Source organism: Sardina pilchardus, chromosome 2, assembly GCF_963854185.1.
Source record: "Sardina pilchardus chromosome 2, fSarPil1.1, whole genome shotgun sequence".
NCBI classification, from domain to species: domain Eukaryota; kingdom Metazoa; phylum Chordata; class Actinopteri; order Clupeiformes; family Clupeidae; genus Sardina; species Sardina pilchardus.
The window spans coordinates 39,862,112-39,875,892 of record NC_084995.1 but is presented as its reverse complement, the minus strand read 5'-3'; the positions used below and the strand labels follow the sequence as shown (position 1 = coordinate 39,875,892).

General features: G+C 45.6%; 2 protein-coding genes across 4 annotated transcripts; one reads left to right on the top strand and one right to left on the bottom strand.

The window, feature by feature from the left end:
• Positions 1–135: 135 nt before the first annotated feature.
• Positions 136–7,883, top strand: LOC134074224 (ranBP-type and C3HC4-type zinc finger-containing protein 1-like). 2 transcript variants are annotated; one of them, XM_062530419.1, is made up of 9 exons: positions 136–753; positions 995–1,169; positions 1,353–1,442; positions 1,631–1,772; positions 2,702–2,792; positions 3,004–3,340; positions 4,410–4,507; positions 5,483–5,593; positions 6,755–7,883. In XM_062530419.1, exons 1-9 carry the CDS (start codon positions 502–504, stop codon positions 6,809–6,811), a joined length of 1,353 nt encoding a protein of 450 aa, XP_062386403.1. In that variant the 5' UTR covers positions 136–501; the 3' UTR covers positions 6,812–7,883. The 2 variants fall into 2 exon arrangements, with proteins under 2 accessions (XP_062386403.1, XP_062386404.1); XM_062530420.1 differs by having other exon boundaries at positions 141–753; positions 4,413–4,507.
• Positions 7,884–8,334: 451 nt separating this feature from the next.
• On the bottom strand, positions 8,335–13,352 carry gpaa1 (glycosylphosphatidylinositol anchor attachment 1). 2 transcript variants are annotated; one of them, XM_062530417.1, is made up of 13 exons: positions 13,286–13,352; positions 12,763–12,852; positions 12,414–12,593; positions 12,083–12,194; positions 11,847–11,994; positions 11,552–11,653; positions 11,221–11,417; positions 10,742–10,938; positions 10,389–10,542; positions 10,094–10,162; positions 9,651–9,847; positions 9,318–9,488; positions 8,335–9,140 (listed from the first exon to the last, which is right to left on the bottom strand). In XM_062530417.1, the coding sequence occupies exons 2-13, from the start codon at positions 12,834–12,836 to the stop codon at positions 8,897–8,899; spliced, it is 1,845 nt and encodes a 614-aa protein (XP_062386401.1). In that variant the 5' UTR covers positions 12,837–12,852; positions 13,286–13,352; the 3' UTR covers positions 8,335–8,896. The 2 variants fall into 2 exon arrangements, with proteins under 2 accessions (XP_062386401.1, XP_062386400.1); XM_062530416.1 differs by having other exon boundaries at positions 12,763–12,856; positions 13,286–13,347.
• Between the last annotated feature and the right edge of the window lie 429 nt (positions 13,353–13,781).

Below are 13,781 nucleotides of genomic sequence, written 5' to 3'. Positions count from 1 at the left end.
GCCTGTTTTGAAAGTCTTCGGTTTTGCCTTTGAGAATGGAAAGTGAAAATGGTTTTCAGAATGTCGTACAAGAACTTGGAATGGTACACATGCTTAACGCCACCGAAGTCAACGGACAGTCCATTGAGTTATTTCGACAGCTGTTTCCGGGATCATGTGGGTTGTTCAGCACTCATTTTAACTTCGACCATCAGGATGAAAACGGAAAGAAATTTAAACAACAAGCAATGCTTCTAGAAGTCATCAACAATTAGGTAGCGCCTCAGTTGTAACCGTTAAAAAGTCATATTTATTTTTGCGATACGTAGACATGGAACAGTTGTAGCTCTTTGTGCAGGGGGAAGTAAATAATCGTCGGACAGGCTTCCTGTTTTCGTTTTCTTTCAGTGGGTTGCATTGCCAGCTAAAAGCCAGTCAGTCGTGAGGTGAGATGACAACGTAATGAATTTGGCTTTTGTGGCAGTACTTATTACACCCGTAGTTACATAGACATTACACAACATGGCTTTGAGCTCCGGCGGGTGGGCTCAGATGCCGCCTCCTGCTCAATCCTTAGTCCTGGGAGCACTGCAATCCACCTGCAATACAGTACTCATGTCTGTACGAGTATCGGTGTGCCATTCTGGACTCCGGCCGCTCTGTCTTCCTGGAGCAGGGGATGACACACTTCGTCTTCAACTAAGCATGGACCCGAACCGGGCTGGAGAGTTTCGATTAGCCCTTAGGGATGTCTGCAGTTCTGGTCGCAGTGTGGTAAGGTCATGACAGTGTGATATGAGCTGATCAGTTTCAATGAGGAGCTTAGCCTTTATGGGTATGTGGTGTCTTTATGATAATGCCTTTTGACTAATTATACCTCCAGAATATCTTGTTATTGCTTTATGTTTTGTGGTTTATTGTATTGCTCTTTTAATTGTCCATTTCCCCTGCAAATATTTTAAGACGAAAATAATGTTTTTTCTGGTGTCACATGAAATCTGTTTCTCCCATTTAGTTTTTAGCTGAGTTTGATCTACGGACAGTGAAATATGAGATTAAATCCCCGCGCTGCCATGAACTTCGACTGACCACACCCCCCCATGACTGCCTCAGCTTCAAATTTCGCAGTGAGCAGGAGGCCCAGGAATGGGCGACTGTGGTGATGTCATCACTGAGGGAGGCACAAAGAGGTCAGTGTGAAAATTTCTTTATCTCATCCACTTGAAACATCCTTCTCATCCACACCTTTCCCTGGGTGGTCCCTAGTTGACTACTGTCAATCAGTGATACTCAGTGGAGACCCTTTGGTCATGAACATTGCTGTTTCAACCTCCCTCTCCCTCATTGTCTTTATCTTTTGGTATACCTTTCAGTGGCAAATATCTCCCAGAATCCAGTGGAAGAAGGACAGAAGAGTATTGAACCTACTGAACAACAGGGTTTGACAGAATTAGCACCCAAAGGTGAGTGTGCCAGAACTCATTCCTGCATATGTAATTCACAAAACCGGTTTTGACTTAGCCCTCAGACTTGTGTGAAAACATCTGAACACATTTTGCCTGCTATCTAAATGGATTCCTCAGCTCCAGATGGTATAGTCCTTGACATTGTTGTTATGATTATTGTCCTTTTTGTCTTTGTCTCTCCCCAGAGGAGCTGTGTATAGAGTTAGCCAAAGCCATAGAGGCAGGAGATACCAGTTCTGCCATGCAACATGCCACAGCCCTGGCCCAGCAGCAGTTGTCTCTCAGCATCCAGCCCTCACAGAAGAACTACGAGGATGAAGATATCAAGTTAGTGCAGACTGCCAGGCTTAACTGGATCTGTGACATACTGCACCCACACTGTAATATTCTCATTTGGAGTGAAGCTGTGCCACAAACTCTTTCAACATGATTGCAGGGGTCAGGATTGTGATGATTAGCCAACTAGCATTAACCATTCACCATTCTGTCACATCACTCGTAGATTTCGAATGTACACAGGAGAGATGTTCATTTCCTAGTGTTAGAGTTCTATTGTAGCTGTGAAAATACAATCGTGTCTATTTACAGTCAAAACAAAATTTTAACAATCAACCTATGTGGGCAAAAACATCACTAACAGAACAGCCTTCAAGAGCATTTCAACAGGGTTATCAAGCAGTCAACTTCCTTCATGAGTGTTTCATTGAATTAGGCGCACAACACTTCAAGAAGGTGTCACAAATATATGTTGTCATATATGTTGTCTATGTGGACTTTTAGATGAGCTATCAACTTTCTGCTAAATGGACAGCATAATTTGTGGCCATCAGTTATATTACCACCTAATTGACTTGATGGAGAACATGTGGAAGGAAGTGAGCACATGTTGGACGCCATTTTTAAAGATGACTGCAGCCCACTGAGCTTATTTTTGGCTGAATTATCTAGGCTAGTATTTGCCATTCATATGAATGGGACCGGTACTTCCTCCATCTCTCTTGGTCTATAATAATACCTCTGTAGTGCGTACTTTACTTCCCTATCACTGGTATTTATCAGATTAGTAGATTCATAGTGCATTTTTATAATGAAACATACATATTCTGAGAAAATAGTCAGTATTGAGAGTTGCATTGGAGATATGTAGATACTATATCAGTGACTACATACATGTATATCATATATAGTAACTGTACAATATGCTGTATCATACAATTACTATCACTGACTGATGACTTTGTTGATGTGTGTTACAGTCTTGCTGTGGTAGTGGAGGATGCCTCTTCTTCCTGTTGTGTCACAGTTAAAGTCATGCCACACATGACTGTCTCCTCTCTCAAACAGCAGGTGAGATATCTGTAACTGAAAAATTGTACCAAGATTGCGGTGAACTATGGGACATAATGAACAAGAACGCCTACTGAATCGATGTTGCAGGCGTAGGATTAATAGTGTCTTATAAGAAGGATAGATTTGTTGGGTTTGAATTAGATTGATCAGTTAATTGAATTCAAGACAGATGAACTAAGGTGTTCATTGATGTCTTTCCATGTTATAGATTTTTTTGGAGTATGGGTTTCACCCACGGGTGCAGCGCTGGGTCATCGGTCAGTGCCTGTGTACTGACGCACGCTCGCTGGCATCTTACGGGGTGGCTCGGCATGGCGACACGGCCTTCCTGTACCTGCTGTCTGCCCGCCAGGCTCGCCTGAGTCGCCAGCTGTGCCAGCAGGACCAGGAGAGTGCCCTCCTCATGCCCAGCAGTGCCCCAAACCCGGCCCCTGGCGCCACCTCCACCCCTATCCTTGCCCCCACTCCACCCGCCAATGGACCCGCCTCTCATGACTGGAGGGGCTACAGCACCCTGCCATCCAGACTCAGCCACAGCAGCACGAGTGAGCACCTCACATAGACACACACACGCACGGACATATACACACATGCACACGGTATTACGGTACACATGTATAAATACAGACACACACACATGTGCCTATATGCACACGCACACACTATTACACATGTATACACACACACACTATTACACATGCATACACAGAGACACACATACATGTCTATGCACACACACTCACACACGTGCCTATACACACACACACACACACACACACACACGCACGCACACGCATGCACTAAAATGTATACACAGACAACCATTCACGTGCCAATGCTAACACACACACACACACATACACACAAACACATCTATACACAGAGACACACATTCATGTGCAAACACACACACATGCATGTACACATCCCTGCTGAAAAAACCAGCCTGACCAGCTAAAGGTGGTTTGCTGGTTGACCAGCTTGTTAACCAGCTTATTTGACCACCCTATGATGGTTGACCAGCTAGACCAGCAAAACTCTCGCGAAAACACACCTTCAGCTGGTTTACCCAGCTTATGATGGTAATTCAGCTGGTTTTGATTGTCGTACCACCTTAAGCTGGTCATTTTAGTTGGTGTTGCTGGTCTACATTGCTGGTTTTTACTGGCCACGCCAGCTTATGTTGGTCATTCTAGAAAACCAGCTTGACCATCTTTGTCAAGCTGGACAGGCTGGTCACCAGCATGACCATCTTAAACCAGCTGTATCCCAAACGACAGGCTGGTCACACCAGCACGACCAGCTTCCTCAGATGGTCACGCCAGCATGTCTAGCTGGTGGCCTAACCAGCTACACCAGCAAGACCAGCAATAAGAACTGTGTTTTGGGCAAAGACCAGCTAAAACCAGCTAAAACCAGCTAGTGCTGGTTTTTTCAGCAGGGATGCTATTACATTATAATGAACACACAGAGAGAGTTTCACAGTAACTGTTTTTCCAAGCATGCCATTTTAAGTTTCATAGACCTGTATCATATTTTTTTCCTGTGTTTTTTTTTTTTTGTGTGTGTGTGTGTTTTTTTTGTGTGTGTCACATTCCTGTGTTGTGTGGTGAGAAGACAGCGGTGCAGCAGAGAAGCCCAACATAGTAGACATGGTGAATCTTGACTCACTGCAGCTGGGTGGGCCCAACGTCAAGGTCAACAACACTCAGGTACAGTACATAAGGAGCATTTCACTGTCTCAGCAAAAGATGAATATAATTCCGTTAGTTCAATCAATGTGGACTGTAGCCACCAGAGGCGGACATCCTCGGTTCAGAAAGTAAAAGTATTGCCAAGTATTTGATCCAACCATTTTGGAAACCAGCTCATCCTAATAGGGCTCGGGCACACGCCTTGCATTCTAGGAATATAGCCGTCATGTTGGTAGCGCACCGAACGTAATATCCATTCATTCAGATGCAGACAAGAAGCAGAAATATAGTATTAGCAATTCACCCCACTACACAGCAACATACGACCAAGAAGGCAAAAACTAAGTAATAGGAACACACTAATAGGTGGGAGTAAATCCATAGTAATGGAGACACAACGCCTGAGAGGGCCAGGCCAGTCCCGGCCCAGTCAAAAGTACCTTGCCCCAAAAAAAGTCCCAGAACCAGGGTAGTGGAAACACGCCTCATAGTAAACTAAGGAGTGAGGCTGCCAATATGGCTGTGTCCGCGAAGTTTTCAGGTCATGATCCCGAGCCCTATTAGCTGATCAGATAATTGGTGATATCACCTGTGTTAAGTGCACAAGTAGAACGAATATATGGCAGGACTTTTATAGTCTGTTTTTTACCATACTAAACTCAATCTTTTAAGATTGAACATTAGTCTGGCGAGGCTGCGCTTTGTTTCTACTGCACTTCGCGTCGCTTAAGTTTAGTTTTCGGCGTGTCACCGGCCAATAGCGTGCCAGGACTAGAGTATGGCCGTTTCTGATTGGAGCCAAAGATTCTGGCAGTAAACGGCGAAAATAGATCTGCTGGTATCCAGCCTGAGCTGCCGGGCGAAATTCATATTCCCCAGAAGTTCAGGCAGGGTTCATCCAGCCTAGGCCTTTTACTCTTTGGAACCAGCAATGTCTGCCTCTGTTCATCCCCCCTTGCGTCTCGTGCATGTGTGTTTGTCTCTCCAATTCAGGCTGGCTGGCCGTGTCCATCCTGCACGTTCATCAACAAAGCTAATCGTCCCGGCTGTGAGATCTGTAGCACGGCGCGACCGGAGTCACACCAGCAGGACCGCATCCAGCAGGTGAGAGATCGGTGCCCTGACACTGGACACCTCTACACACCATGACTATTTGGGCCAGTGGTGATTCTGAACCTCCACCTGCAGCTCTCCCTCCTCCACCCAAGGGACATAGGGTTGTTTTATGAACAGGCAGGGTTTGACAAATTAATTAAAAGTTAAGTGTAAGTTAAGCACAAGAGGCTATTTGTTTCTGGTGGAGCCAGGTGTGTTTGAACCTGCCGCTATTGTTAATGTAACAGGGCTCGGGATCATGACGTGAAAACTTTGCGGGCACAGCCATATTGGCAGCCTCACTCCTTAGTTTACTATGGATTACTATGGATTTACTTCCACCTATTAGCGTGTTCCTGTTACTTAGTTTTTGCCTTCTTGGTCGTATGTTGCTGTGTAGTGGGGTGTAACAGCGCAACCCACGATCGCAAGAGGAAAAGAATCGCTAATGCTATACTTCTGCTTGTCTTCTGCATCTGAATGAATGGATATTACGTTCGGTGCGCTACCAACATGGCGGCTTTATTCCTAGAATGTAAGGCGTGTGCCCGAGCCCTATTACTGTCTACACGAAGCAGCTTGGTTGTTGTGTCTAGAGAATCAGCATGTTACAATGTGAAAGCATTTTGCGTGTGTTAAAATTGTTATTATTGGGGCAATCATATCTTCAGTGTAGGAGTGGAGTTGGAGTAAGCAGCTAAATATAACAGAAGATGCAGTTGCAACACAGCTTAACGCTCCACCAGAAACAAATGAACTCCTGAACAGCCTTCCGTGCATATAGCCTATTGTGATTGCACAATATAGAGGAGAGGTTTGACTGTAGGGATCTGTGATGACATAGATCAGTGTATGTACTGCACAGAAACATGGCAAGAATATGTATCATTTGAAATTAGACAGGACACAGAAAAAAGGCCAGAAAGAGATCAGTTGGTGCAAAGAAGCGAGGTGCAGCACACAGGCAATAAACAAGGTGCTGTTGAAGGAGAGGCCATCTTTTGAATGATAACGGCACAGAACATTCTTCTGACACTCTGTGGAAAGGTGCAGTGTGCAATGTAATGAGGTAATCAAGCTCAGGATACATTACCACAAGACACCATGGACTTGACATAGTAAGCTAGAGGAATTCATCCCCCCCTCCCCCCATTTTTCTTCCATTTGAAGGAGAGAGGAAGACGAGTCGATCAGGGGAGCAGTGGGACATCCAGCAATGCCATCTGAAACACAACTACTTCCAGTGGTGGAAACCTCCCCATAAATCACAACTTACTACAACACATCTCTGACTTGCCAAATGTTTTTACTCAAACACATAATAGAACTAAAAGAGGTTACGCCTGCCGAGAACTTTGAAGAATGTCCGAGTGGAGTCAGACTCAAGCACAGATAAAGGGTAGCACAAGTTACCCCCCCCCCTCCCCCCTCCCCAAACTTTCTACGTGGATTAATTCTGTCCCAGCCCAGCCATAGGCCATCCCACCAGAACGCCACTGCGTAGGTCAGGAAGTCCATATTAGTGCATCAGGTCCCCCTTCCCCCGAGATGGCAGCCATCTGGCACTGTGCGCCCTAATTTAAATGCCGGGCAAATGATCTAACTAAAGCTAATTAAAATAGTGAATCGAAATCTATTTGAAAATCTGTTATCATGAGCAAGACCCTAAGCACAAGCATCGGAGGGTCAGCTAAAAACAGTCACGAGCCCCACGATAGCTTTAGTTCTTGCACGAGAGCTTCACTCGTAGACTGACTATGACGTTTTGCCCAGCATTTAAATGAAGGCCCTGCGTGTCTTCAGCAAGGCCCCTCATAAGGTAGCATAACGTCACCCACTCATAACATCAACCTTGGCTCTCCCACTCCTTTTATATGCCTTGGTTTCCGAGGACTCATCTCACGGCCAGAGGTGTTTTGTTTATTTTGTCAGGGCCGTGCTGTGTAGCATGCTCTACTGCAGTCCAATTCTGCTCTCTGTCTCCCCCTCCTCTCTTTTAAACGATAAACTGTGAACAAGTGTTGAGGAGGGTAACCTCTCAAACGCCTTGTGATTTTCATTTGTGGTTAGGTTCAGACTCATTTTAAAACACATGCAGGGGCTATGCCTGATTGACCGAGGTAATATACATAGTTGTGTTTGTAAGTGGTTTTATTTTTATATTGCAAATTATTTAAGTTGTGAATGTGAACTAATTGCGAGACTGTAAAAACAAATGTAAATCCAAATCTGTCCTAATGAATAACCTAAAACATGCTTTATGGTGATAATGTAAATGAATAAATTACATCAAAAAGTACACGGGCCAAAAATGCCTCATAATTGTTTAGATGCCATTGAACTGGACTAGGACTGCACCTTAAAGGTACTCTAAGCGATGCTGGGTAAAGTCACTTCTGTTGACGCTCTAACAAAACTCCCTACTCCCTACTCCCTCCCTCTCCCTCCCATGCAATTGAAGCTCTCCTAAACGGGCATGTCGTTGGTGATTTGCTGGAACAGTTTTGTTGCCGTTTTTGGAGCCTGGGCTGTCCACAGAGACCATCTTTTTTCTTTTTACAGTGTATTCAAGGCACAGGCATCTAGTGGATGGTGAGGTGATCAATAAAGTATCTGTCTATCTATTTATCTGATGTTCGATTACCGTACCCAGATTCATTTCATAGATAAATTGCTGCAGCCCTAAACTGGACTAAGACATAAGAAGTAAATAAATGAAATATTTGGACATAAGAAGTAAATAAATGAAATATTTGGAAAAAGGCGCTTTTATTAGTAGTATTAAGCTCTTGAGGTGAAAAGGTTTTAGGGCATGGATCAGGCACACTATATAAAAACATTGTTTTAAATACAGAAGCAACATAAACATACATAATTAACAAAAAGAGACGGTTTTCCAGTGCACCTCAACACTCAAGTGTTTTCTCTCCTACTCCCACTCAGGCACCATATTCATGCATACAGATATACTTCCACAAACCTTAACCTTGAGTTCAAAGTTTAAAAACAAGGACAAAAAAATAACTTAACCCAATCAGTGCATTCCATTCCCATTCCCGTTCCCATTCCCATCTAGTGTCAACAACACCTTTGAGAATTCCCTCTTCCCTTTACCCTCCTGCCCTTTTAGCCAGGATACCTTCTTCCCTTTTTAACCAGGATAGCTGGTAGTCCACAGCACAGACCTGAGATCAGTCTCTCATCTCTCAATCTCATCTGTTAAAGCCTGTGATGGCACTTGGGAGGGTCGGGGGTGAGGGATGCTGACCCTGGACCAAGCAGTACTCTGGTCGCTGCTCAGACATGACTCCTTCACTTCCAGAAGAGAATGTTCCAGAAGAGCAGCCAGCAGGGGTAGACAAACAGAGCCAGCAGAGGGTAGACCAGCGAGCCGTACAGGCTGTGGTCCAGGATGCCCTGCGAGATGACGGACAGGAAGAGCATCCAGCCGTCAGCCAGGGAGACCGGCACCTCCTGGAGCTCTTGGTAGACAAATACGCAATAGAGCAGTGTGAACCCGGGGCTCAGGAGAATCATGATGGTTGCACTTAGCACCCTGAGAGAGAGAGAGAGAGAGAGAGAGAAACAAATGATGTTACTGTCAATACAGAATGTACAGAATCATTCATGCTTTATGGTGCTGCTGCTGCTGCCACTGAATCGGCAGCTGATTGTGTATCTGCAGATATCAAGACAAAAGTAGTGGGGAAACTGAGGAGAGAAGGGCAGTTACTTGGGCACGTGGGGTGTGACGAAGGCAGCGATGGGCACCAGGAAGAGAGCCAGGATGAAGCCCAGGGAGAAGTTGATGAGGGCGGTGCAGCCCAGCAGCACAGCCAGGTACAACAGGGCCACCAGCTTCAGCACCTTCCAGCCCGTCTCTGTGCCCTCCCCCGCCAGGAACCTAGCAGGAGGAGAGGGACAGAGGGTTTAGTGATGACGCCGTACGTGTGTATCAGACAGAGTGAGAACGTTACATGGAGAATGAGGAACAGCAAGAGAGAGAGTGTGTGTGTGTGTGTGTGTGTGTGTCTGTGTGTGTGTGTGTGTGTGTACTGTACTGTACTTGTGTGTGTTGTGGGGCAGGGCCAGGCCGGCTGTGTAGATGGCGATGGCCGTGAGGACCACCGCCTCCGTCTCGGACACGGGGAAGTGCTCCACCGCCATCTCCTGAGAGAGGATGGGCAGGGTGTACAGAGCCACGCCCGTCATGTGGCTGATGACCACTGGGGTCAGGATGGACAGCGCACTAGGGCTGGAAGCCTGAGGGGGAGGGAGAGGGGGGGGGGGGGGGGGCGGGACCAGAGGAAGGGAGAGAAGAAGGGAGTACAAGATAAAGCAGCAAGGGAGGGAGAGAAATAGAAATGTTGTGTATGTATAATATTCATATTTTTCATCAAGACTGACATTTCTATTGAAAACGAATAACTATGGATAAAATCAAAAAAAATAAATAAAAGATAAAGTTAAAATGTGTCATATTCAATCATTGATGCTCGTCATACTTACAGGCTCCTCGTCTTCTACTCCATCCTCTGTTGGAGGTGGAGTCCCCAGCTGCACCCACAGGTCCAATGCCTATGCTGGGGTCAAGGTTTTAACAGACAAACACCCATATGGGACAGATACAAGAAATGCAAATAATTGTCCTCTTTACAATTACTATGCAATTACACAATGATCCAGTGATCTCAGATTGGGAGGACTTGCAACATATAATAAGCAGAATAATATAAAACATATTTCTTTGAAGTTATATCTCTACAGAGTCAGTGTTTCACTCAAACGCGTTAGGCGAGGATACTCGGAGGAGAAGGATCACAGCCAGCAAGCCAAACGCTGGCATGTAGTAGCCAATGGAGACGAAGTGGGAGAGGGATGGCATCAGGTAGAAGAAGTAGGACTGGTGGAGACGCTCCAGGAGGTTGTTCAACTTCCTGAACATGCCCTCCAGAAGCCTAGGAGTAACACACACACACACACACACACACACACACACAGGTGTGAATTGACGTGTGAATCCACGAACTAAGCACACACATTTGAGAAACACCTTGAAGGCGAGAGAATAAACACCTGCTACACATATTTTGAATATTTTCTCAAAATGTGGCCTTTTTTAATAACCAATATAAATAGTGCATGACTGTCAATCACCTGCCGATGGTGGTCGCATCGGTCTTGTACTGGCGGAAGCTGTTGACGCCCTTGATGGTGGCGGCCTCGATGTGGTAGCGCAGGAAGAGGCCGTGGTCCCCCCAGGAGCGTCCGCTGGCCTGTTTCATCACCATCAGCATCATGGTCTGGGCCGCGTGCGTGTAGCCCGACGGGGTGTCCCAGTCACTCCTCTGGAGCTGTGTGGACACACACACGCACACACACACACACAGCCTTTACACATGCTCAGAGCAATCCTTTTCCCAGAAGAAATATGCTGCATCACTGACATACACGCCCCCCCCCCCAACATTTTGGGTTCTCTAATTGCACATTTATAACTAAAATATAACATTATGATGACATTGCAATGAATTATGAATTGCACATTCATATTTGTACATACAAAAAAAAAACGTGCTCAACACGTTGTAGAACCTTGATCTCAAATTTCCCTTAAGTGAGTCTGACTAGCCTACCTTGCCCTGAATGGTACAGAGGATGTCTATCTTCTGACAGAAGGCATAGAAGAGGTTGGCCAGGTCCAGGTTGGGGAGCTGGCCGTTGAGACCCTCCAGAACCAGGTCTAAGCTGGTGATGACATCTGAGCTGAGCTCCAGAGACAGGGCTGCCTGGATAGAGCCTCCTCGGCCCTGCAGGGGAGTATAGTCCATGCCTGAGGGACGGGGGGGGGGGGGGGGGGGGTCATTAATATGCGAGGAATGCCTGTGTCTGTGAGTTATGGCCTAATTAACATTGAGCATAGTCAATATAGTACATGGGATTGACCTGTGATAATATTGCATGTACCTGTAATATTGGTGTGATGGTAGCCCTCCAGCCAGGACTGCATGCCGATAAGGTCATGTTCATTCACAAGGAATATGATGTCTTTAGCCCAATAGACCTGATCTGGGATTAGGACAAGCATAGCAAATAGTATGAAAACCACATTCAACATTTATGATGACATTAAAACAGACAGTGTATGTGATGGCTTATGGGTATTTTTGTATGTTTGCCCAAGCCAGTATCATCAGTAAAGCAGTCAACGATAAAGCAATGATGGTGTGCACACTTGGAGGCTAGGATAACCACGACTCACTCCTGAAGTACTGTGCCAGGCCAAGCAGGAGCCCCACTGCCTGGTTGTTGCTGTTGCCCTCGCTGCAGGGAGCGGTGAGCACCAGAGCTTCAGTGCGTGGCGCTCGGGGGGCGCGTAGGATGCCATAGACATTGGTACCGTGCACCATCTGCAGCGCGTGAATACATACAGGAGAAATCATTCAGGGTGACACTCTTGGTGTTTGTCCAACTGAATCCATTGAAGGGCACACTTACGTATCTCTCTTTGTTCTCATCGGGGAAAGGCAGGGTGCGAGAGAACCGCTGGGTGTAGACCTCCAGGCCACGCGCTTGCATGGTTTTCACCAGCCAATCCACAGGCATTCCACTGCACACAGACATTTCATTAATTGAATGAGAGGAAGATGGAGAGAAAAAACAGATAGGATCTAGACAAGAATGTGTTATACTAAAAAACAAAGTAAGAATGCTCTGTTTAAAAGAATAGAACAACACTTTATCTTTTGATTTGTCTCGATTTGACTGGGCTCAAGCGCAAACCCCATCATTGCCACTGGGTGCTCATCCATGTGGTAACTCGACTTACCCAACCTTCCTCTTGTGAGCGCCAAACTCCCTTCCTGTGGCAAGAGCCCTCTCCCCGGAGGGGAACCTCTCCTCCACCATAGTGGAACCCATGGCATTTTCTGACATGTAAGTTCGCAGTGTAAAGGGCTCAAAGGCAAGGCCCATGAACCAAGCCACACCAGCCAGGTAGCAAATCACACTACAGGACACATCATCCCAGGACATACAAGAGACAGTAAGATGAAACGGTCATTAATAATAGAAGTATTTAAATCTTGTATCTATATTCAACATAGAGATATACATATTTCTATATGTTGTTTGTACTGTCTACCCAACATAGGGTAATTAAGAAAACAAAAATATACCAAATAGGTGCGTTTAGCCGGGTCAGAAGGTTGGTCAGAGCTCTCCTGCGGTTTGGGTCCGATAACAGCCCCATGACGTCCTGTGGTACCCTGTCTGACAAGTGCCATGAATGCCATATTTCAAAATGTGCTCACCTTAACGCTGTTAACCATCGACTACAAGAGACAGTAAGCGTGTAGTCTAAATACATCCGTGTCTGCTGGGTGATTAGACACCACCTCATCCCATAAAATAAAATCATGCACTATGATGACCTGTTTCTGAATTGACATGCGAACAGTCCAAAGCATAAATGCAACACTTTAAACGATTTTATGACTACATTGTCTTTGTATGTTGAGGGAGAAACACCACTCCATTCACTGATGTCTCTGCCCCAATTTATCGTTATAGCATAAAAAGCTAGGAGAACTTTCAAGCACATTATGCAAGCACATTTTCATTACTTAAGCAGCTACAAATCTATGATTACACTCATTGCCAGAGCCAAAAATGAAAAGAAATTGCGCATTTCACACGTACCTTTTCCACTTGCAACAAGGCGGCAGGAGATGTCAAAGCTAGCTAAGCATTTCCTTGTTTCTCCCCGGTACAATCATTCAGCGGACAAGCCCTTTTACCAAGGACACCATTTTACTTCGTCTCCCCCTACTGGCCAGGATGTATATTCACTTACTGTTCTGTTCCCCTTGTCCTCCACTTCCATCAAGACCCGACTAAGCTCCATCTTTTGAGATTGAACATTACTCTGGAAGTCGGTACTGTATTTCTACTGCACAAGAGGTGTGATAAATTGGCATAATTCAAATCATGACTCTGTACGCTTGGATAGTCCTTCAACCAATCCGACCAACGCCTGGTGGATAAACCAGTTTCAGAAAACATGGAAAGGTTTCCAGCCTCAGCTGCAGGGAGAAATCCAATCGCCGGCAGATCGGACTCGGTTTACCCACTCTATTTCCATTAGACACAGAAATAATGTTTATTTTGGTAAGAATTACTTGGGACACCACTTCAT

Bases quoted from the DNA above. Each gene is read 5' to 3' on its own strand.
- LOC134074224 (XM_062530419.1), top strand. From the start codon at position 502: ATGGCTTTGAGCTCCGGCGGGTGGGCTCAGATGCCGCCTCCTGCTCAA. The intron at 2,793-3,003 runs GTGAGATATCTG...TCCATGTTATAG, and splicing joins TCTCCTCTCTCAAACAGCAG to ATTTTTTTGGAGTATGGGTT. The intron at 5,594-6,754 runs GTGAGAGATCGG...TTCCATTTGAAG, and splicing joins AGCAGGACCGCATCCAGCAG to GAGAGAGGAAGACGAGTCGA.
- gpaa1 (XM_062530417.1), bottom strand. From the start codon at position 12,836: ATGGGGCTGTTATCGGACCCAAACCGCAGGAGAGCTCTGACCAACCTT. The intron at 12,594-12,762 runs GTATATTTTTGT...TGTGTCCTGTAG, and splicing joins CGGCTAAACGCACCTATTTG to TGTGATTTGCTACCTGGCTG. The intron at 11,418-11,551 runs GTACATGCAATA...CCCGTCCCTCAG, and splicing joins CCATCACACCAATATTACAG to GCATGGACTATACTCCCCTG.